This window comes from Madurella fahalii (genome assembly GCF_045866475.1).
Source record: "Madurella fahalii IFM 68171 DNA, scaffold_2, whole genome shotgun sequence".
Taxonomy (NCBI): Eukaryota; Fungi; Ascomycota; class Sordariomycetes; order Sordariales; genus Madurella; species Madurella fahalii.
The window spans coordinates 1,043,201-1,065,006 of NW_027263972.1; the positions used below are offsets into that span (position 1 = coordinate 1,043,201).

The 21,806-nt window shown below is 57.8% G+C and overlaps 9 protein-coding genes across 9 annotated transcripts; 4 read left to right on the forward strand and 5 right to left on the reverse strand.

Annotated features, from left to right (window-relative positions):
- Positions 1 to 277: 277 nt before the first annotated feature.
- On the reverse strand, positions 278 to 1,674 carry ARO2 (bifunctional chorismate synthase/riboflavin reductase [NAD(P)H] aro2; the record flags this gene model as incomplete). The annotated part of the gene is made up of 3 exons (XM_071058473.1): positions 278 to 1,290; positions 1,349 to 1,587; positions 1,640 to 1,674. 3 exons carry the CDS (start codon positions 1,672 to 1,674, stop codon positions 278 to 280), a joined length of 1,287 nt encoding a protein of 428 aa, XP_070914574.1.
- Positions 1,675 to 2,197: 523 nt separating this feature from the next.
- MFIFM68171_03052 (uncharacterized protein) lies at positions 2,198 to 3,725 on the forward strand (the record flags this gene model as incomplete). Its single annotated transcript, XM_071058474.1, has 3 exons — positions 2,198 to 3,196; positions 3,250 to 3,357; positions 3,408 to 3,725. 3 exons carry the CDS (start codon positions 2,198 to 2,200, stop codon positions 3,723 to 3,725), a joined length of 1,425 nt encoding a protein of 474 aa, XP_070914575.1.
- An 84-nt stretch (positions 3,726 to 3,809) lies between these two features.
- On the reverse strand, positions 3,810 to 7,019 carry VPS11 (Vacuolar protein sorting-associated protein 11; the record flags this gene model as incomplete). The annotated part of the gene is made up of 6 exons (XM_071058475.1): positions 3,810 to 5,144; positions 5,192 to 5,761; positions 5,810 to 6,436; positions 6,487 to 6,621; positions 6,689 to 6,943; positions 7,008 to 7,019. The coding sequence occupies 6 exons, from the start codon at positions 7,017 to 7,019 to the stop codon at positions 3,810 to 3,812; spliced, it is 2,934 nt and encodes a 977-aa protein (XP_070914576.1).
- A 339-nt stretch (positions 7,020 to 7,358) lies between these two features.
- On the reverse strand, positions 7,359 to 10,302 carry MLH3 (DNA mismatch repair protein; the record flags this gene model as incomplete). Its single annotated transcript, XM_071058476.1, has 3 exons — positions 7,359 to 7,597; positions 7,647 to 10,019; positions 10,071 to 10,302. 3 exons carry the CDS (start codon positions 10,300 to 10,302, stop codon positions 7,359 to 7,361), a joined length of 2,844 nt encoding a protein of 947 aa, XP_070914577.1.
- Positions 10,303 to 11,087: 785 nt separating this feature from the next.
- On the forward strand, positions 11,088 to 12,549 carry MFIFM68171_03055 (uncharacterized protein; the record flags this gene model as incomplete). Its single annotated transcript, XM_071058477.1, has 2 exons — positions 11,088 to 11,121; positions 11,315 to 12,549. The coding sequence occupies 2 exons, from the start codon at positions 11,088 to 11,090 to the stop codon at positions 12,547 to 12,549; spliced, it is 1,269 nt and encodes a 422-aa protein (XP_070914578.1).
- Positions 12,550 to 13,057: 508 nt separating this feature from the next.
- MFIFM68171_03056 (uncharacterized protein) lies at positions 13,058 to 14,464 on the reverse strand (the record flags this gene model as incomplete). The annotated part of the gene is made up of 2 exons (XM_071058478.1): positions 13,058 to 13,900; positions 13,949 to 14,464. The coding sequence occupies 2 exons, from the start codon at positions 14,462 to 14,464 to the stop codon at positions 13,058 to 13,060; spliced, it is 1,359 nt and encodes a 452-aa protein (XP_070914579.1).
- An 848-nt stretch (positions 14,465 to 15,312) lies between these two features.
- MFIFM68171_03057 (uncharacterized protein) lies at positions 15,313 to 18,090 on the forward strand (the record flags this gene model as incomplete). Its single annotated transcript, XM_071058479.1, has 5 exons — positions 15,313 to 15,568; positions 15,629 to 15,881; positions 15,934 to 17,058; positions 17,119 to 17,977; positions 18,028 to 18,090. 5 exons carry the CDS (start codon positions 15,313 to 15,315, stop codon positions 18,088 to 18,090), a joined length of 2,556 nt encoding a protein of 851 aa, XP_070914580.1.
- Positions 18,091 to 18,179: 89 nt separating this feature from the next.
- On the reverse strand, positions 18,180 to 18,451 carry MFIFM68171_03058 (uncharacterized protein; the record flags this gene model as incomplete). Its single annotated transcript, XM_071058480.1, has 2 exons — positions 18,180 to 18,357; positions 18,408 to 18,451. The coding sequence occupies 2 exons, from the start codon at positions 18,449 to 18,451 to the stop codon at positions 18,180 to 18,182; spliced, it is 222 nt and encodes a 73-aa protein (XP_070914581.1).
- Positions 18,452 to 19,851: 1,400 nt separating this feature from the next.
- MFIFM68171_03059 (uncharacterized protein) lies at positions 19,852 to 21,104 on the forward strand (the record flags this gene model as incomplete). The annotated part of the gene is made up of 3 exons (XM_071058481.1): positions 19,852 to 20,204; positions 20,288 to 20,541; positions 20,593 to 21,104. 3 exons carry the CDS (start codon positions 19,852 to 19,854, stop codon positions 21,102 to 21,104), a joined length of 1,119 nt encoding a protein of 372 aa, XP_070914582.1.
- Positions 21,105 to 21,806: the final 702 nt, after the last annotated feature.

The window sequence follows — 21,806 nt, forward strand, 5'->3', positions numbered from 1 at the left end:
CGCCATACAACCGCAACCCACTAAATAAAAAAGGCAACAAAAGAAAGGGGCGGCAATGAAATTCAGAAAGATATTAACCAACGTTGGTAAAGCGGAGGCGAACAGGTTAGATTTGGTGGCATTCTCTAGGTCTATAATCAGGGACATCCATGCTACGCACAACTCGCCGTGACAACCGAAATCCACATGTTTGCTGTCGCCTAATTGCCGCCACTGCATTGGGAAACATCACAGCTCGGGTATCCCAGCAACTCCATTCAACTTCTAGAAAGAACATCTATTGACTTTTGACCTCCTCCTCGGTAACGCCATTCCCGACGGGCTTTCCAGAGTTTATCGTCTGCTTCAGCGGGGGCAGCAGGCTCTTGGCAGTGTGCCTCGCCTGCTGCGCCAACACGGCATCCATAAGCACCAGCGCGGCCATCGCCTCGACAATGGGTACAGCCCGGGGGACCACGCAGGGGTCGTGCCGACCCTTAGCGGCCAGGATGCCCTCCGACTCTCCGTCATACGTCGCCGTCAGCTGCTCCTGTCCGATGGTGGCGGGCGGCTTGAAGGCCACTCTGAAGTAGATCGGGGCGCCGTTGGAGATGCCGCCCTGGATACCACCAGAGTAGTTGGTCTTGGTCGTCAGTTTCGGCCGCGAGCGGCCGGACCTGGCGGCTCCGCTCTCGGCGAACCCCGCGGGGAGCTCCACGCTGGCTGACGAGATAAAGGGATCGTTGTGCGTCGAACCCGGTACTTCGCAGCCACCAAAGCCCGATCCAATCTCGAAGCCCTTGGTAGCCGGGATGCTCAGCATGGCGTGCGCCAGCATAGCCTCGAGCTTGTCGAAGCAAGGCTCGCCCAAGCCGCTGGGAGCGTTGCGAATGACGCAGGTAACGGTTCCGCCAATGCTGTCGTTGCGCTCCTTGAACTCGGAGATGTAGTCCACCATCCTCTTGGAGAGCGCCTCATCGGGGCATCTGACGGGGAGGTAGTTGTCGACCTCCTTGCGGGTGATCGTCTGAAGTAGCGACAGGAATTTGGGGTTCGTGCTCGGGCTGGGATGCTCTGCCGTCGGGGGGAACTGGTGTACACTGCCGACGGAGCTGGTGAAGGCGACGATCTCAATGCCGTAGGCCAGCTTCAGGTATTTCTCGGCGATGGCACCCGCCGCAACCCGGCCAATCGTCTCGCGCGCGCTACTCCTTCCGCCTCCGCTGCTCGCCTTGACGCCGTACTTTTCCAAATAAGTCCAGTCAGCGTGGCTGGGTCTCGGGTAAAGGTCCATGGTCTGGTTTCCGTAATCTGCACATGTGGGCGTTAGTAAGCGTGGGCGATTCTCAGGCTGAGGGCAGCAACGTACCCTTGGGCCGTTGGTCCTCGTTCAGCACCATCATGCCAATTGGTGTCCCGAGAGTGACGCCAAACTCGGTCCCAGACTGGATCAGCACCCTGTCCTTTTCGTTCCGGGGAGTCGTGATGTTGCTCTGGCCCGGGCGGCGGCGCGTCATCTGGGGCTGGATGTCCTCCTCTGTGAGCTCCATGCCCGGCGGGCAGCCGTCGACGATGCAGCCGACGGAGCGGCAGTGCGACTCGCCATAGCTGGGGTCTGTCAGCATCCGGCAGCATCGGGGGCTCCTTGGATCAGACGTACGTGGTAACCCTGAAGTACTCGCCAAAGGTCGACATGTTAATGGTGGGGGTTCTCTGGATGCTCGGGAGATCGAGGGACAAAGAAGCAGCGAGATGATGGCCCGGCCGGCAGTTAATTGTCTTCGAGCACGATGCTCCAGGTATCCTCGGAAGAGCTAGCGTCTCTCTCGCAAGATAGTCGGTGAGTCAGAAGGAGTGCTGACGGGAGTGGCTCGATGCTGGTTAAAATTCTGGGGTCGCAATTGGAAAAGCTCATACCCGGACCCCTCCATGCGCCGTCATCGGCCCGCAGACAAGGCGCGGCCAATTGTGGGGTGGAGGGTCCGGCCCGCTAAAAGGCCTTGGCAGCGTCAGATGTGGGACATGTCAAAAGCTCGCTTGGCCGGCCCGTTTTTTGTGTTGCAGCTGCAACGCCCTGTCCAAGCTCCCCTGTCAGCTGAACCTCGGTGAAGATCGCGTCAGGGCTGAGCTCCGAGGGCAGGCTCGGTGGGATCCCCGTCAAGGGACGGAACGGGGTTTCGGTAGCTTTCTCGCGCATTTGAGCTGTAATAGACCCCGTATGGAGATTGGAAGATCGATGGCGTTCGCATCTCTACTCCGCAATGCCCGGCGCATAACCACAACACCGAGGCACCACGTCCATCTCACCACAGCGGCGACCAAACCCAAAACACAGAGTAGATCCTTCACACAATCCCTCCTCAACAACCCGGTCCAGATCTACCGCTCCACCGTCACAGACCCCTACCTGAATCTCTCCATCGAGCACCACCTCCTCCAGCGCTCCCACCCAGACTCGACGGTCCTCTTCCTCTACGCCAACCGGCCGTGCGTCGTCATCGGCCGCAACCAGAACCCCTGGCTGGAAGTCAACCTGCACCTATTACGGCAGGGCTTGCCCCAAGCACCCCGCTCATCCTCAGACGTCCTCTCCTTCGCGGGGGAGTCCGCGGCGGGGGAGTCGGCCCATGTGCCCATCGCGCTGGTCCGGCGGCGCTCCGGAGGCGGCACGGTGTTCCACGACGCCGGCAACATCAACTGGTCCGTCATCTGCCCGCCGGCCGTCTTCGACCGGGACAAGCACGCCGAGATGGTGGTGCGCGCGCTGGCGCGGGGGCTGGGCGTGCGCGGCGTGCGGGTCAACGAGCGCCACGACATCGTCATGGACGTGCCCGTGCCCGCGCCCGCGCCCGACACGTCCGCTTCCGGCACCAACGGAGACGGCCTCGGGGTGCAGACGTTCAAGGTCTCCGGGTCCGCGTACAAGCTTACCCGGACCCGATCGCTCCACCATGGCACGTGCCTGCTGTCGAGCCCGAACCTGGGCAGCGTGTCGGGCCTGCTGAGGTCCCCTGCTGAGGACTTTATCAAGGCGAGGGGGGTAGAGAGTGTCAAGAGTAAGATTCGGAATGTGGGCGTAGGGAGGGAGGAGTTTATGGATGTGGTAGTTGGGGAGTTTGCAGGAATGTACGGGGAGGGGGCGGGGAAGGGGGTGGTTGTGGGGGAGGAGGAGGCGCTAGGATTGGAGGAGGTTGTTAAAGGGGTGAAGGAGCTAAGGGTAAGGTTCCGTGTTTCTCGGCTTTCTCGGGGATGTGACTGATATTTGTGTAGTCCGCCGAGTGGATCTTTGGCCAAACGCCGCAGTTCACCTTCTCAACGCACCCCACAGAGGACGACCCCCGGGAACGGCCCGAACTCCCGGGCTCACTACCATACGGCGTAAGTGCACGCTCGTTATCAACTAACCTCGTCGTTAACAACCCCACCAGTTCCAGGCCCATCTCGCCGTCCGCCACGGTGAGATCCAGTCCGCCGCACTCTCTGGTCTCGAGTACCATGACTTTGTCGACGAGGCTAGCCAGGACGAGGTACTGAGCCGGGCCCTGGTCAAGCAGCGCCTGCACTACATCACTGACTGGAGACGGACGCTTAAGTTAGCCAGCCCGGTCCCCGTCGACGCCGATGAGGTCGGCGAGTGGCTAAACCACATGTTTGGAATCCGGCCACGGAAGGAGAAGGGCGGGGTTGTTGGGCCGGCCATTGGAGATCTCCTCGTTGACGCGCTAACCATCCCATTTCTCGAGTAAAACTAGAACCTGGAAATGATACCCCTCTCATTCAACCCACCATATATAGATAGATCAATAATACCATAGAGACGCTCCATCATCCTACTCCACATTAGGCACACTCATGACCCCCCGCCCAAACCACTCCGCCACCGTCCTAAACCGATCCTCACTCCTCTCCAAATCATCCTTGAACAGCTCATGTCTCTCGGCGTTATCCTCCTGACTCTTCTTGAGCGCCCGGATCGTGGCATTGTCCCTCGCGCAGAGCGGGCACTCGGCCTCCTGGCCGGTCGCCAACCCGCCCCTCAAGCACCGCTGGTGGAACGAATGCTTGCACAAGAAGTGCACCACCGGCAGTTCCAACTGCTGCGTGCACTGCGCGCACCGCGTGGCCTGGAACACGGCGGGCTTGCTCCCGAGGTCGGCGATCTCGGTTCTCCGTGTCTCCGTCTCGGAGCGGAACTGCGCCGCCAGCCGTCGGTTCTCGGCAACGTCCCGCCGCTCGCGCTCGATGCGCTTGGCGAGGTAGGGCTTGATCATGCCCATGTTGGCAACCGAGTTCTTGCTCAGCGTCTGGACTACCTGCAGTGGCGCGAGCAACCCGTCCTTATCGATGCGCTCTAGTACCGAGGCGAGCTCGTCCGGCCCGGCCTCTTCGAGGACCCGTGTGTCAGAGGTGAGATATGACAGGGCTGCCGGGTAGAGTTGGGGCTCTTCGGGCCCATATTTGCGGAGCGCTTTGATGGCGCCGCGTGTGTCCTTTGCCGACGTGTACGAGCGGAAAATGTCAAACAAGAGACCAGACTGTTCCTTGACGAGGGTAGTGCCATCGCGGAAGTCGGAGAGATGCGAGAGGAGGAGGACATTGGAGTTTTCTATGGGGGCTTTGTTGTTGCCTTGGGTCTTGCCGTCGATGAGCGCCTTTGCTCTTTGCTCCCATTCTTCCCGGTGCTGGTCGCCTTTCTTTTCGTTGGACTTGTGCAGGTACATCTCAAAAAGGGTCGTATAGATATCCGTTTTGTCAGCTTCCGACAGGCCGTCGTCTTTTAAGCATGCTTCGAGGAAGACGATAAATTCGTCCGGATGGTCGATGAACGAGGAAAACGCAGTCCTAGGGCGCGGGGGTGTGTAATCCGGCACTACTTCTTTCTTGATTCCAAAGTCCTCGACTGTCGGTTTAGCGTTGGCTTGCTGGTGGTTTGTTACCGTGGCGTTCATGTATGGAAGCGGCAGTAAGTTGCTAAGGTTCTGTACGGCGTTCGCGGCTCCCATGACGAAGCCTCCGTTTGTTGCAGCCGGGACGTCTTCTCCAGGAATTGGAAGGTCTATCCTGGGACTATACTTGCCAGTGTAGTAGTCGATGAATATCTGTGTCGCCTCTTTGGGGCAGTGCTCGATGAGCACCCGGGCATACTTCATGAGACAGGGATATGCCTAGAACGATTAGCACCTGCCCTGGGACGTAAAGAACTTTTACTCACTGTCTCAGGATCCAAATGCCAGATGAAGTCTAGAGCTTCGTCATAAGCCTTGGAATCTTCAATCAAGATATCCACCACCAGATCGTTTTCGCCGTGCTTCTTGGCCAGGTATGCCGCTTGCTCATAGTAGCCGCCTTGCCGGCACATGGATATGGCTGTGTCCAAGTCAAACTTGAGATCTCCCGGTGACTTGATGAACTTTTCTAGCTTGTCGATATCCTTGAGCTTCGCATAGCAGTTCAGGAGAAGGGTCGTATGATCGGAGGTTGCCTTGTGGTGCTCGTGAAGTTCCTCGAGATACTCAATGAGGTTGTGTATCCTCTGGGTGTCCAAGAATTTTCGGATTACTTGCGAAGGCTCCGTGCTGTCAATGGCCTTAATGTACTGCGTCATGGCCTCGTCGTAATTGCCCTTCTGGTATAGGTAGTCGCCGTATTTGCGGAAAATGACGTTTTGCTGTTGTGCGTCCATCCCGCACTTCTGGGCGAGGTCGACAGCAAGGGTATAAAGGTTCCGCTGGTAGAGCATTTCCAGCCGCTGTTGAAGCGTCTTCTCATGGTACCGGAATACCTGGGCGTTGTTAGCTAGTCTTCCCGGATCATTGCCAAAACAACGAACCTTGCCCTCTTGGGTGAGGATGTATAGATCGCCCCATATTTGGAAGATGTGCTTCACATCAGACAAGACCGTCTCGCTATGAGCGATGATCCTGAGGTCGGGATGTATCAACGTAAACGTGTAAATGCTATCGGCCGTAGCACCCCAAAATCGCCGTCGCATTGTATCGGTCTCTCCAGCCGGCGTCGGCGGAGACACCAGGGCAATATAGTCCTGAAACACGGAAACTAGCTTCTTCGGAGTCTCGTACGCCGTTGGGGGGCCCCTGCCGTCAAGCGTGTAGTAGTACACCGCATCCTCCCTCGCGACGACAATATGCCCCCTCTTCTTGTCTACCGCCATACACCCGACGCCACACCCAGTATCCTCGACCGTCTTGGGCGGCTGGCCATGGCCCCTGCCGGAAATAACCAACCTCAAGATACGTGACGTTGTGGCGATGAACAAGGTCGTCAGGCTGGTATCGACATGGAGCTCGACGCCCGTAATCGGCTCGTCCGACTCGTAAATGATCCGCTGTTTCGTCCCAAGGTCATGGATTAGGTCGCCGCGGATGACGGTCACCGCACCATTGGCGAACCCCACCGCGATTTGAGACAGGTCCTCTGTCGCGGCGAAGGCGGATATCTTTGCAACGTCAGCCTTGACATCCGCCCAACGAGTAATCCGTCACGTACCGGAAAGGGCTTCTTCCCATTATTAACCGTCACCGCGCTCAAGCAGGTCGGGATCCCCGTCTTCTTGACGGGCTTATCGAGCGCCCACACCTTCAGCACAGGCTGGTTGACCGAGTCGCCGACGCTGGGCTCTTCCTGCAGGTATCCAAGCTCCCATTAGCAAATCCAGCCTCTCATCCCGAGTAAAGAATTCCCCACGTACCGCAACAGTAACCAATAGACTAGTCCCTTCCACCTGCCGCATATGCGTCACGGGCGCGCCCGTCTCGTACGCCTGGAAGCTGCGTACCACCGTCCAGCTCTGTCCGACGATCCGCACCTGCCCGTCATAACTTCCCAGGATCAGGCTGTCGGAGCCTGAGCAGACGGACGAGATCTCGTTGCTCTCGAAAAAGGCGCGCGTGTCGTCGTCGGCGAGCTTGATTTGGGTTGCGTCGAAGAAGTCGAAGGACCTCCACTATGCGAGACAGGGGTTGGTTAGGTTGGGTGGTCATGAAGGGAGGGGAGAGTAGGAGACGAACCGTCAGCGCCATGATCGCATCTCCATCGCCTGGCTTCGCCGGGCTATTGCGTGGTTTGCGAGAGTTGGATGTAGCTGGAGGGAGCCAGGTATTCTCGCGACCTGGCTGTGGTTGCAGGGAGCTGGATGCAGTGACGCCGCTTTGGGGACCTTGTTGGAGTCAAGTTGGGGCCCCGCCTTGGAGCTGGTGGCCCGTGCAGCTATAGACACCCTAACCCTCTTGTAACCCCTGACTTTGGCTTCACTCATTTGCTTGGCGGGTAAACAATCTATGTATTGGATGGCTGGCCTATCGCGAATTCAGTCGGGGCTGCTCCACGGTTTTTGATAATTATAAGTCGTTATTAATAGGTTAGGACCCTTCCTTCCTGCTGCGCTTCCACGTCTTTAGCTCATCCAGCAAGCCCTTTGCAGCCTCCTCGCCATGCTCCGCGCCAACCGGTGCAAATATACTACCATGGTTTAAATGCACCAACGGCACCATAGAAGGCCGCCCGTGAGCACACTGGAAAGGGAATGCGCAAGCGGCTAGCCGTTGGACAAGATCCAAGCATTGCTTCACGCTTAGGCGGTCGTTGAACATGATGGCACCTAAAGAGTGTTAGCTTGATGCAACTCTTCCCTACGACGAAAAGCTTACTCCTGCAAGCTCTGGAATTGATCAGATCCAGGATACCATCGGGGCAGTCCTGAAATCTAGTAACCCAGTTGTGGCCTGTAGCGTTACCCACAGCACCTCCCGACCTCCTAGAACCGTTCACTCTCCAGATCTCTTTCCGGAGCAAGTCGATAAGGAGCCTGGGCTCAAGGCGACACCTCTCAAAGATGCTAGGCGGCAATAGCTGCACCTCCACTGCCACGGTAGAGTTACCTGTCTGAGATGGATCTTGCAGTACCTCATAAACAATGCCCCAATGTGCGAAGTGGCTCCCTAAGCGGGCAAGCAAATCGCCCTCTTGTCTCGGAAGGTCGAACCGGAGAGGTTTATCCAGACTCTGGGTTTGAGCGACTAGCCTGCCGCTGCCCGTCGGGTCTGGGACAAAGTAGGCGTCGAGCAGATCTTCCACTCGACATCTCTCATCCGCAGCATGCTGGTCGATGATGATGAGCATGCGATCATCCCGGTTCGCGCGGATTATCGAATTAGCGGGAAGCATTGGCGACACCTTCGCCAAGATGAACTTCTGATCCACTTGGCCGAGTATCTCGGCATCCTGGAGAGCAGTCTTTGAGATCCGGCCCTCAAGTGTAGTTGATAGATTGCCGTTTGGGCATTCCGCATTGACACTCTCAAAGTCTCGGTACTCTCGGTTTCTGCTTTTAAGCTCGAATCCGAGTGCTTCCGAGGCTCCAATTATTTGCGGAATAGCTGGCTCTGTCAGTTGGAAAACCGAGCTGCTGCAGCCAGGTGGACTTGGTTTTCGATTGAGCAGCCCCGACGAGTTATCCTTCCCTTCGCTCACCTCCGGAACCTGTCTATTTCTGGTGCGGGCGCCCGGTTTAATAGCAAAACCAGTATGTGGATCAATGAGCGACTCGATTTTCGCCACCGGGTCGACCCAGACAACCGTCTCCCGCTGAGTTCCGATTTCGTTGGCTGATTGCTCAGTTGGTTGCTGGCTCGATGGCGCGGCCGCCACCTCCGATGATCCTTCACCAACATCGTCAAATGGTCTCCGTAGGAGGTTACCAGTCCTATCAAAAAAAGGACTATTCGTCCTTGTGGCGATTTCCGGGGCAGTTGAAATCGACTCTCGCTCAGCCTTTGGTCGTCTAGGCATTTCTAGAGATGCGGCAGAGCCCTTCCATTCGGAGTGTAGGGCACCAGACTTTATCCTACACCACGATGCAAAGGGCGATGCCGATCTCGCTGCTAGAGTATGGCGGCTGGAGTGTGGGAGTGAAGTTGGTCTCTGCACGCCGCGTTTGGTGTCAGTTCGTTTGACTGCCGGCTGCGTCAGGTCCGCATTTGATGCTGATGAAGCTGGGCCTGATTGGGATGGATGTGCAGATGGGCTCGGCTTTTGCCGTCTGAGCCTGTCGAGTGCGTTGACAGACTGTGGACGGAAGCGATGTTTTTTCAAGAACTCATAAGCCATGACCTGAAGGAGGTCGGTGATGGTTGCTATGGCACGACCACGCTGCTCGAGAAGATCATCGATGCCAAATGGTTCTATCTCTGCGTTCAAAACAATCTGCAGGAAGAACATAGGCCACCGGTCGATGCCCCTTTTCGGCCTCAGTTCTTTCCCTGTGAATCCCTCGGTTTTGATGAGAAGACCATCGTCGCCGATGCCGGCCTCTTCAATTACACCGAATGAAGAGTCGGCAAATACCTGATTGACCTCCTCGTAGAGGAAATTTGAGTGGCGCTCGTTTGGTAACGGCTGGATGCCAAGAGAGATGAACTGCATACGCTTCGTGACAACTGGTCGAAGGGATACGCACCCTCTCACGGAAATACCCGAAGCGGTGGCCCCGATGGGCACCCAGGACGCCACATCTTCCTGTTCCGCAAGGAAAGCCTGGCTCAGCAGCGCTGCTGTCCGATGGGTGATGCCATTGGCGGGGCTTTGACAACTTTGGTGCGCATCTGCCACCTCGGATGCATGGAGTGATAGGGTCCGACGTGCATATGAGTCCCGGACCGTGACTGTTACCTCGCCAGGCCAGGGAAGCAGTAAAGAGACGATGCTGTAAACCAGATGGTCGAACTCCTTGGACGAGCCCAGACGTTCCACTTCCAGGGCTCTCTGTTTGACGCGGACCGGCATGGAGCCAAAAAGGTCACGGACAACAACACGGGTTCCACTTGAAAACGCCAACACTCGTTGCTCCGGCAAGGCGGGGATGTTTCGTGCTACCACCCTCGAGTTGTGCATGGTCAAAGAGTTGTGTGTCCGGTAGTCACCATGGTGCGATGCAATGGAGAGCAGCGACAGCGTCGCCAGGGAAGCTAAGAACTCGCCACGCTTGCCATGACACTCAGCCCGGGGTGGATATTTGGAAGTATCTAAGAGAGGTCAGTCGGTGTGCACACCGCGTCCGGTGTTGATGCACCCACAATGAAGCTTGCCGAGGCCCCCGTCCTCGTGAAAGCTAGCTGGGACAATGCCCGACCCATTGTCTTCTACCGAGCAGTTCCCGCGGCTGTAATCCACAGAGACGTTGATCTTGGATGCACCCGCATCCAGCGAATTTTCGATCAATCCACATACTGCGCCGTTTAGCGATGTGATTACTGCCGAGGACTTGATTTGTGCAACAACGTCCCCTGGAAGTTGCTGTATCGACATGGTGCTGAGCCAAACATCTCGTCCCCGACAACGGCCCGGGAGTCGACGGGAACCTAGAACAGATTTCGGGGAGCAACGTAACGCAGAGCCGGCCGAAGCTGGTGGCACAGTGGAAATTCTGACGACGCAGTGCAGCCCTTTGACGGATGGCGACCCCTGTTGCGGCGACACTTGCAGCGCCCATCACAGCGGACCCTCCACTAAAAGGCCCAGATCAGCGGCCGTGGAGCGGGAAGGATTCACATGTGCCGCGACACGTGAAAACGAAAAATGCCAAGGTTCCGATGTGGATTCGATCCAACCCCGTTACCCTGGACTCCGTCCGCCGACCCCTGGCACCCGGAGCTTGGGACCCATCTGATTAGGCTGATTGATGTGGTGACGGCGAGGTCGAACAGCCTGGACCAGCGTCAAATCGAGCGCCAACAGCCCCGCGGCGCCCCGTTCTTTCTACGCAGTCAACATACTACTCGGCATATTTTAGACTCTCCTTTGTTCTCGGGCGGATCTTTGTTCAGACTATTTCCGAAATCCAGGCAGCGAGGCACCTTTGCTAAGGCTCGCGTGGCCGTTTTGCTGCGCTGACGACTGGCAACCGCCACTTGCGCTACTCGGTCCGCGCCGCCCTCTTCCAACTCCAACGACGTTCCACGATTAGACTTTTTGGTCCTTCCTGAAACTCCCGATCGTTGCGACAGCACTACGAGACTAACGGTCCCATCGCCGCTCCGAAGAGCCGCTGCTCAATCCTTCGCCGAGGTCCCGACGCTCCCCGCCTCTGCCTCATGGCCATGGCAGAAACTGCAACCCCACCGCATGGTGATTACTGTCCTTTACTCTTATAATGGATCGCTGCCTGTCATTCCCTGCTTGCTGCTTCTGTGGCATGACCCTTCCCCCCGTGCCCCGTTGCATCATTTCTGCGCCATGCCGCGCTTCAATGCCACCTTCCAACGCCGGACCGGCTCTCCAGCCCGCCGCAGCCAGCTCGCAGCAGCTAACATTATGGCAGACAGAGCAGGTCGGTTAGGCCGCCGGCGGCCTTTTTCGACGCTAATGAAAAAACTGGCGAACCTGAAAGCTACCTCGTCCGGCGACGGAGGCCGCCCTACTGGCTCGAAGCGAGGCGCCGCCAAGAAACGACAGTTGCAGAACAACCCATACCCTCAGTCAGGCCGCGTCGATTTCGGACTGTCCTCACGCGACAGCCACTACTCGGTATCTTCGGGCCCGAGCCGGCGGCTAGATAGCACCGCATCTCTCGAACGGCCCGGGTCGGTACGGTCATCCAGCGATGAGCAGGCACCCCCAACCGCAGGGGCCCGCTCAATGGCGCCCACGGTCTCGACCGAACACGAGGCAACCGCCCCGTCGCACGGGACATCGTCCGTCGCTGGCACGAGCCGCACCGCTAACGGCCGCCGAGGCGGCGATAGCACCTTCTCGTCCCCCGCACCCTCCGTCCGCTCCCTCACAACAACCCTCACGACGATACAGACAGTGGCACCAAACGCCGGCGCCGGTGGAAACCCCAATCTCGCGCCCACAAACCACCACAGCGGGAACCACCACTCGCACCAATCCCAGTCCTCCTCCCAGGTGATCCACTTCAACCAGCCCTTCCCAACAACCGCCTCCCCGGCCTCGGCCATCCCCGCGCACCTGACGCCGTCGGGCAGCGCGACTGGCCACCCGACCACGTACGCAACGGCGACGGCCAACAACCTCCTGACGGACAACGCGTCGATCCTGACGCTCGCCTCGTCGTCGAAGCGCCGGCGGCGCCGGTCCTTCGACACGGACGCGTCGGTGCGCGCCCTCGCCCCGTCGTCGCTCTGGGGCGGCAGCCGCGAGTCGCTGCCGCTGAGCGTCCTCAGCGCCACCATGACGGTCGACGCGGGGCCCGCCACGCCGGGCCTGCACCGCGGCGCGTCGGGCGGCGAGCGGACCAGCATCTACTCGGCCACGGGCGCCGGCATCCTGGCCGGCGCGAGCGCCAGCGAGCGCAACAGCTTCTACGCGAAGCAGGGCGGCGCGGGCATCGTGGCAGGCGATGCGGTCAGTGTGCGGAGCGGGCTGTTGGGGCACGGGAGGACGGATAGCGTGAGCGGGAGTATCGGCGGTTATGCCGTGGCGAGTGGCGGGCCGAGTCCGAGGGAGAGGGAGGTTGTGTTAGAGAGGGAGAGGGATATGGAGCGCGGGGTTGAGGAGAGAGATGAGGAGGATGGCGGGGAGGGGAAGGCTTGAGGCTCTTATGTTTCTTTTTCCGTCTCCATATTTTTTTTTTTTTTTTTTTTTTTTTTTTTTGGTCTTCTTTGCTGCGGTTTTGCTTCCGGGAGGGTTATGAGACATGATGATGGTTTGGCTCCAGATCCTATGGCGTTTCTACGGTTGTTTTCACTGGCGGCTGTCGTTTTGTTTAGCGCTGTGCGGTGGGCAGTCACGGGTGGTTTCCATTGAGGATTCTCTAAGGGAAAGTCGCGTTGACTTGGGAGTGGACATGATACCTGTCATTTACAGTAACTAAAGAGGAGCGGTATTCCTCGGCGTGCGAGCATTTGAGTGGCTTTACATTACTTTACTTTCCGGTACATGCGGAGCGGCGTTTTGCAATATGAGACCACACGATACCCCGCTGGAATTCTGCCCACTTGCGCCTGGCTTGCGTGCATGCTTTGCCAGTAGTACACCGGCTTTCAAGCGCCCATTAACCAACCAGTTCTCCGCGGTGGTGAATCAATACACTATGGTTGAATCAATAAGGAAGCGGCGTCAAGTTCAGCCCCTCAACCGAAAACTTGAACGAGTCGTTGCGCGAATAACTCCCCGCCGTGTCGAGATCCAGCCGGCCCCGGATGCAATCCTGGAAATCGACGTCCGCGTAGATGATACCCTCGTCGTCCTCCCACTGCGGGCCGGCGAGAACGTCGCCATAGGGCGAGACGATGGTGGACCCACCGCGGGAGATGAATTCCGTCTTGTTTGTTGCCGTTGTGCTCATGGTGGCGGGGGCAGCGGTCGTGGTTGCTGTCGTGGGTTTATGCATCACCCGCTTCCCGCCGCAGAGAACAATCTCGTTTCCGTCGTCGTCAAAGACGGATTGCCGTCTCCTTGGCGGGGCACTGGGCGACTTGGGCAGCGCGATCTCGAAGCCTTCTTCGGTGACGCACGAGTTGCGGCGGCCGGTAGTGGTGTGCGCGGCGAACGGGTCGGAGTCGGGTTGCTCTTCGTCCCCGCCCGCGGAGACCTCTTCAGACTGAGCGGGGCCGGTATGCCCGTTGGTAGGAGGTGCCGCTGCCGCTGCTGCGGCCGGGCGACTGCTGCTCTTGCTGCGCACGCACATGTTGGAGGACATGACGAAGCACCGGCCCTCGATGGCCGCCGTGCGAAGCAATGGGAGCCACGTGTCACGGCCATCCGCGGTCGGAGCGAGGTAGAGGTTGATGTTTTGTGCGTATAAGGCTTGCCGGACCAGGGGCATGTAGTTTTCCCAGCAGATGGCTGCGGCAAGGTTGATGCGGACGCCCCGGATTGTGGTGCTTACTGCACGGAGGGTTGCCGGGGAACCTTGAGCCCAGACTAGTCTCTCCGTTCCAGTCTGAAGATGTTACAGGATGCTTCTGTGCGGGGGGGACAACCCACTTACCGGCATGACCTTCCTGCGCTTGCCAATGATGCCCAGATTGGGACATACATAGACGACCGAGCAGTACAAGCTGCCGCCTGCCCTCTCAATCACGCCTATGACAAGAAATACCCCTGTTTCGCGGGCGATCCGCTCCAGCTCCTCGCGGGTACCATCGCCGCGCCGGTTGGGGACTCGGCTTTCATCGTTGGCGCCAGGCAACGCGTCGGTTGGCAGTTCTCTGTTGATCCAAGCCTGCCCAGCACCCGCGCCGTCGCCGACAGTGTCACCCAGGTCGACGGCACTCTGGAAGTAGCGAAGATATTCCTCTCGGCCTTCCTGGGAGCGGCCGCCGATGACGCAGCCAAAGTGGGTGCCGCGGGGGTAGCCCCCTATATAAGCTTCTGGAAGCAGCAGGATGTCGATATCCTTTGCTGCGGCGCGAGCGGCAAGCTTCTCGGTCTGAGCCAGTGTCTCGTCCGTGGTATCCCTCGTTCCAGGAGATGCTGTACCTAGACGGATTGTGGTGCGCGCCATTGTCGAGTAGCGCGTAGTAGGAAAAGATAAAAAAGTCTGCTGTTTAACCAAACACGGCTTATACTGGTTCTCGCACCAGTGTCGATACTGCCCAGAACCGGACGGGGATGATGGAGCTGGTGATGATCAGGCAGTGCCGTGAGCCGTTGGGGTTTAGCAGGTAGCCGTTCCACAAATACTGGGAAGTGGGCATTACTGAGATACCCCGCATGGGGTTCATTCTTTAGAGCCCCAAAATACTGTTTGCATCGGGGTTTACAGAGCAGCAGTGACGTAATCACAAGGAACCCAGAGGACGGGACTGGCTGCGCCGCGCCAAGCCGCGCTGTGTGCTGTGTTAAAACCCCAACGGCCGCCGCGAGGGGTCAATTGGAGATGGCTAAGCCCTGTACGACGCTGGTTGGTTATCCTGTATGCAAAAGTGGGATGCGGGAGCCCAAAAACCCCGAGGATCGAACGTTGATTCATCGACGGAGATTGTTCCGCTCTATATCTCTTTTTAAAGTAACCACACATCATTCCGGGTTTTCATCCACAAGATTTGTCGAGTAAAGCTGGTCACGATGCAATGGAGGAGGCAGACGGCGGTATTGGTGGACGTTGAGCCGCATGAGCTGTGTTTCGTCCCCTCCGTCTTTGCCCACTTTTCTCGGAATATGCCGTACCGACAAGCGGACCCCTATCCAATCCCGTCATTTGGATCAACGGAATCACACGCGACCCCACTTCGGCACCCCGGTGTGGAAGCTCGCGTCGTCCATCCGATATCAGTCGTGACCGCGTTCCCAATCCCCTTGACAATTACCCATTGGCGATAGCCGACACCCACCCCGTGGGTGGCCGTCATCATGTCGCTACGCGCAGAACAGCAGTTCGTTCCGTCGGTCGAGAGCGAGTCAACAACGCCAGCTCAAACACCCCCCTGCCCGCCGCCTCCTCCAGCTCCTCAACCCACTGCTAATACTGCCTCGGAAAAGCGCACCGCACCAAATCCGTCCAACGGGACCGACTCCACGGGTCACAAGAGGCAGAGGATCTCGCGCTCGTGTGACCAATGCCATGGCAGGAGCGTAAGGTGCCAGGGCTACAAGCCTTGCGGAAACTGTAACCACTCCTCGAGTCGGCCTGCGTGCCTGGCTCCGTGCTGATACCTTGCTCCTGTAGGCACTAAGAAGGGGAGGATATGTACCTATGACAGACCCAACCGGCGTGGGCTGGTCAAGACACCCCCTCCTCCTCCTGATAGCCCTCTTGCCCGGAATCTGTCCCAGCGGTGGAACGAGAAAGGCAAGGAACATCGCGACAAGGGTTGGGCGGCGCGTTCGTGTGACCGATGTCGAAGCGAGAAACTGCCCTGTAAAGGCAAGCTGCCGTGCGATTCTTGCTTCAATAACCGTGTCGAGTGCACCTATAAGCTGTCGGTGCCCCTCGCTCGTATGTCCAACCAGCTGGCTGACGAAAAGGTCCAGGCGCGCATCTCAGAGATCGGGACTCCCTCAAGCTTCGAATGATGCTCCGGACGGTGAGGGGGTAAGCGAGGAGATGTCGTACCGGGCTTTAGCAGAGGCTGGTTTAGCGCGCGCCGCTCCCGATATTGCGCCCCTCCAGCTGAGCGCAAGGCATGCACATGAAGAGACGCCGCCTTTGGTATTCCTCCACAAAGCCTGGCGACGGATCGCCGAAGCACTTGACAGGTCGACTCAAACACCAGGCAGGTCCGCACAGCCGCCTGAGAGGCACATCGCACCTCCCGAAGGTTCCCCCCGAGCCCTCGAGAGGCATCCCCAGCCCGCTGTACAACAATCCAAGTCCGATCAGCCCATCCTGGCGGCCGGTGATCAACCGTTCGACTGCTCACAGCCGCTGAGGTTCCCAGATTCCCTAGAAAGATGGGTCGAGATGCAGGAATCGTTCCAGAAGGGCTGGACCGAGATCTTCCACTTTCTCCATCGTCTTACCGCAAGGTCCTGGCTTGAAACGGCCTATCGGAATATGACTAGCCGAGCTCCACTGGAGCGGGACATTGGCCACGCCAAGGCCACCATCGCGGTTATGACCATGGCCCTCGGGGCGTTGTTCTACGTTAGGCGGTGGAATCCGTCCAGAAAAGAGCAGGAACGGGCCTGGATTTGGACTCTCAACACATCTGACCAGCTATTCCTCGCTACTCTGCGTCTGACCGACCAGGAGCCGGGCCCGCCAAGTATGGAATCCGTCCAAGCCCGCCTCCTCCAGGCTCTGTATCTCCTATGCACATGCCGGCTGAACCAAGCGTGGTACGTGTTCGGCAACGTCGTCCACATGATGACTGGGCTCGGCCTCCACAGACGGCGGGGAAGGAACAGAGGTCTCGGCCCCGAAATTGTTCTCCATGCTGAGTATGCAAAGGTGCAATGTGAGCGGCGGACGTTCTGGTCCGCTTATGTCCTCGACAGGCAAATCGCCTTGATGTCCGGCAGGCCCTGCTACTTGAATAATGATGCCATCGACCAAGACATGCCCGACTGCGTCAACGACGAAGACATGGGCCGAGTCGGCCCTTTCAGACCTCATCAGGGTGATTGCTACATGGAAGCCCTAGTCGAGCAAATCAAGTAAGGCGGTTTCCCTCCGTCTTGCAAAACAGGTCTGTACATGTTTGGCTCACTTGCTAGGTTGACGAAACTCATCGACACCACCGTACACGAGGTGTACTCGCTCCGCGAGACGCCAGAGGAGGAACGGTTGGCACACGCCTGGGTACTAGGCAAGCATCTCGAGAACTGGAAGACCAACTTGCCGTTCCTCATGAGCAGTATTAAGATCAGCCTGCTGCATCCCACGTTTCGCCGCCAGGCGGTCCTGTTACAACTAGCCCACTGGCACGCTCAGATGCTCGTTTACCGGCCCTTTATGACAGCGCCTTACCCCTCGGATCCGGAAAAAAGACGGGTGGCCGATCTCTCGATCCGAGCCTGTATCGAAGCTGCTCGCGCCACCCTCCAATGCACAATCAATTTAGCGCGCGAGCAAGTCGACAGAGACAAAAGCCAATTTCACACAATGCTCGGTGCTCACCACATCACTTTCTGCGCGGCCTCGATCCTGTTTCTGGTCCCCCTCGTCCGTGAGCGCCAAGACAGGTTCGCCGGTCCCCATTACAAAAAGCCAATGAGGGATGGCAAGCTGCTCGAGCTGGCCGAGAAGGGTATGAAGGCGCTTGCCGAAGCTACCAATAAACATTCGCCTGCACGCAGATGGGCAGTCATCCTTGAAGAGATGCGTGACGAAGCTGCCCGCCAAGTTCATAACAACGAGGGCAGCGATCAGGGTGGGGAACAGGCCCGCGACAGCGACCTTGAATCCCCAGGCGAGCAGCTGCTCGAAGACGCCCTCCGCGCTCACTGGGAGGCCGACCTTTCCCGGGCGGCGGCGCCAAACAACAATAGCGAACCGCCAGAGTCCCGCCCCGTCCTTCCTCCGAAACTCTGGGGCAAGTGGATGACTACGGACTGGCTGGATCTTGACGCCGCGGTAAGTTTCATGATTTGACGATTTAGAATTACAGGCTAACGGTCTCGCAGGCTTTTGGCCCGATTTCAAGCTTCAAGTTCGGGGATCTCCCGATCGCGCCTCGTCAACCGTGATTTTGCAACCCAGCTCCTCTGCTGAGCAACCCGCAACAGGTGTATTGTACATACCAACACGCCGTATAACTCCATGGCAACATAATTCATCAACTAGAGCTCTGGTACGACTGGATGATCTCCTGGGCCAGCACCTCCACCTTGTCCCTCACCCGTTCGGCCCGGCTCACAACGTCGGTATGATTGAAAGCTTTCAGCAATCGCTCGGTTACTCCACCATCGTTTTCGAGATATTTTTCTAGGGAGTATGTGATTTTCGAGCACTCACTATGCCGTCGTCAGCACATGGCCGGCTTTGGAACGCATCTACTACTCACTCCTCGCCCGAGAGCTTAAGGCTAGTGTTTATCTTCTGAGACATCTCCTTTTCTGGGCATGTGCGGAAGGCAGCGGGAGCCGGATTATCCTTCACGTTGACGAGGTTCGACAAGATTGGTTATGAGACGGCTGATCTTGGGTATGTCATTCACCTATCTCGGACAATGGGACCTCCTTACCCCTTTTTATCTTATTCCAGCCGGCCCCCTGGATCGCGATTCCTGGGCACTCATCGTCGAATTCCGCCATTGAGCATTCTTGAGACAAGGAGCAAAGACGCATTCACGTCCTTCGGCCCCCCGGCCGAGTGATCAATCTCTCGCCAGGCGGCGAGGCTCCGATACCTGGTTGAGCCGCGACCCGCTCGGCCCCTGTTGGCTACAACTTTTTCATTCCCCGCAATTGAGCCATTTCCAGTCCGGTTGAGTTCCCCTCTCCGCGCTCATTGCCCGGAACGGACTACTAGGTCCAAGGCCCGCAGCCCAAACCCGAGATTCCGGGAGTGGAATTCGCAGGCCAGTTGTGCGCTCTCCAAGCACTACTTGTTCTGGGCCCAGCTGGGTTCCAGGCCCTACAGGGGCAACCCCGAAGTTCCGAGACAGACCCGACTCTAGACTCGGTGATTCACCGACAAACGAAGCCGGAATAGAGTCACATGGCGTTATTCCTGCGCGTCCGCATTGTCGAGTGGGAATGGCAGCTCACCTCCCCACTCAGCCTTATCTGCGGGCCCGAGCATTCCCAGTAAGGAGTGAGATTCCCGCAATTGAGCACTTGCATCTTGCACTTGCATCCGGCGCACCGCCCCCTCCAACTGCAGATGACCAAGCACGGGTCCCACGCTCTACTATCTTGGGTCCAGCGCTGCATGTCATCGGATACAGCCGGCCAATGTCCGAGAAGCCTAGCCTGCCCGAACTGTGCCAGCGCATGCGGATGGGCGCGGGGGACATTGCTAATTTGGAGAATGGTTTTGATCCTCGGGAAGTCCAAGGAAAGAGTACTGGTGTCTCAGCCCGCCCGAGCTGACTCTCCGCATCTGCGCAGATGAAGGACGGGTATATAGTTGCCCTTCGCGAGGGATGGCTGCTGTCTCTGGAAATCCGGTTCTTTTCCTTCCCCAGTTGCCTCCAATCTCCCGCACATGCCTTGAAACAGGTTTCTACATCCCGGTACGCAATATTGACTGCTAGCCAGTCCTGCTTACCAGCCTTCACTGAGCCGCAATCTCACCTTGTCACAATTCTCAAAAGTGTGAGGGAATACTCCCCCGCATTCGTCACTCGGTGCTGAACGCACCACAGGGCAGGGCCTTACTCACGAGCCGGACCACACATATTGACAAAGACGCATACCGCGAGAGACCACCAGTGACCTGAATCTCATGTCTTGAGATCAAGGTCCCTAGTCAAACACGGATCGATTTTGTGATTGTTCCGGTCCATGGCATCCCGCGGCTCAGGCATTTCGCCCCCAAACGAAACCTTCTTGAGCCGCAAGAAGAAAGAGATCCTAGATAGATCTATGGCTCTCTTCCAGCAGCACCTCGATCGATGTCTTGATAACTCAGTCTCAGGGCCGGTAAAGCGCCGGTCGAAGCGGGCGCGGGATGATGGGGACACCGCGCCCGACCGCAGTGGTGTCGAGGAGACCGGCGCCAGGAACAAGAAGAAGCGTGTGTCGCGTGAAGCAAACGCTCGCAAGTACGCATGCCCGTTTTGCAAGCATGACCCAGCCAGATACAAAAACGTCAAGACGTGCTGCGGCCCTGGCTGGGATGACGTCCATCGCGTCAAGTAAGCTGTGTCTTTCGCTCTCTCCCCCCCCCCCCCCTCCCTCTCTCGCTCCCTCTCTCTGAGTCCCTCTCTGACCGCGACAGGGAGCATGTCTACCGCAGCCACTCCATGAAGAACTCTTGCCCTCGATGCTTTGAGCATTTTGACACGGCCGATGCACTCAACAACCACCAGCGTGCCGACATCCCGTGCAAAGTGAAGCACCCATCCTCGGACGCAATCACCGAAGAGCAAGAGAAGCAACTCCGGGCCAGAGCTAAAGCACACTGCTCGGAAGAAACGAGGTGGGAGGAGATGTACCGAATCATCTTCCCTGGCGAGCCCATCCCGTCTCCGTGTATGTCTCTCCACCACTGAACTTGAGATGAGCCGGCTAACATGGGCCTAGATTACGACTCTGATCCCGAGGCTTCCTCAAATGCCATGTGCAGCCGCTTCAAGAGCAAGGACGAATGCAAGGAGTTCCTCCGGGCTGAGCTACCACGCCTCGTCCGGCCCGCGATGGAGCAGTACGTCAACAGCCTCTTCCAAGAATTGCAGGCCAAGGTGGACCAGAAGGCTGCCGAGATCATCCGAGACGTGGAAATCCAGATGCTCCGGACATTCCAGTTTGGGGTAGAGCAGTCGGCTACTTCGATTCCCGCACGCGTAGCAGCGACCCCGCGTCTCGGCCCCGGGTCATCTGAGCTGGCCAAAATGGACGAGATGCTCCATGGCCTGAACGACGATCCTATGTATACCGAATTCCGCGACGGTCTGCATTGGGATATCGAAGAGCTGCTCGGAGACAACCCGAGCATCGGCTGCGGTGAGTCCAGCGTGGACTCGGCTTACTTTACGTCGTCGGGCGGGGGTTCTCTCCCCGGGGGTCTCCCGCAGTACATCCCTGGCTATATGTGATACTACCCGGTGCTCAATTCCCAACCTTTCGCTATCGCGTTTGCTTTGTGCTGAACATGGCACAGCCGCCTTCGTTTGAACCTTTCTTAGCAATATTCCTTTTGTAATCGATGTCTTGAGGGTGTCAGAAGACATAAACCAAGCAGATTGATGTTGGACTTCCATCTCTACTAGTAGTAGTAGTAACTCTAAAGACTAGTTGCCCAGATTCCCGTCATATCCATTATCTTCCTTCGAAATATATCTCTGCCGTTATCCGCATCTTTTTCGTAGCTCTACCATCTCTCTTCAACCACACTGCATCATGCGCCGAAGTCTAATATGTAGTGAGTCTAGCCCAAGTTCACCAGCAGAGCTCCTCAGAAGAAGACGGAGGACATCAGGTTCGGATGCTGATACAGATGGAAATGGGAGGGGGGCTGCCATGGAGAACCCCGCCATTGAGCCTTGCGAAGTTTGCCGTACATAGTACCCCTCACAACCCATCTCGGAAACCAACCAGACAGGTCAATCCCTATTCCCCCCCCCCCTTAATATGCCACCACGCGGGCTGATTACCCCGCCAACCTCGGTCCCTCCCCCGATCACCTCATGTGCTTCATCGCCACTTGCTTCATCTAGCAGGTGGCCGCATTGCAGGAACCGGTCAAGGTCGCGTCTCCTACTGGCTCGACATGCAGAAGGATAATGGGATCTCCGGGC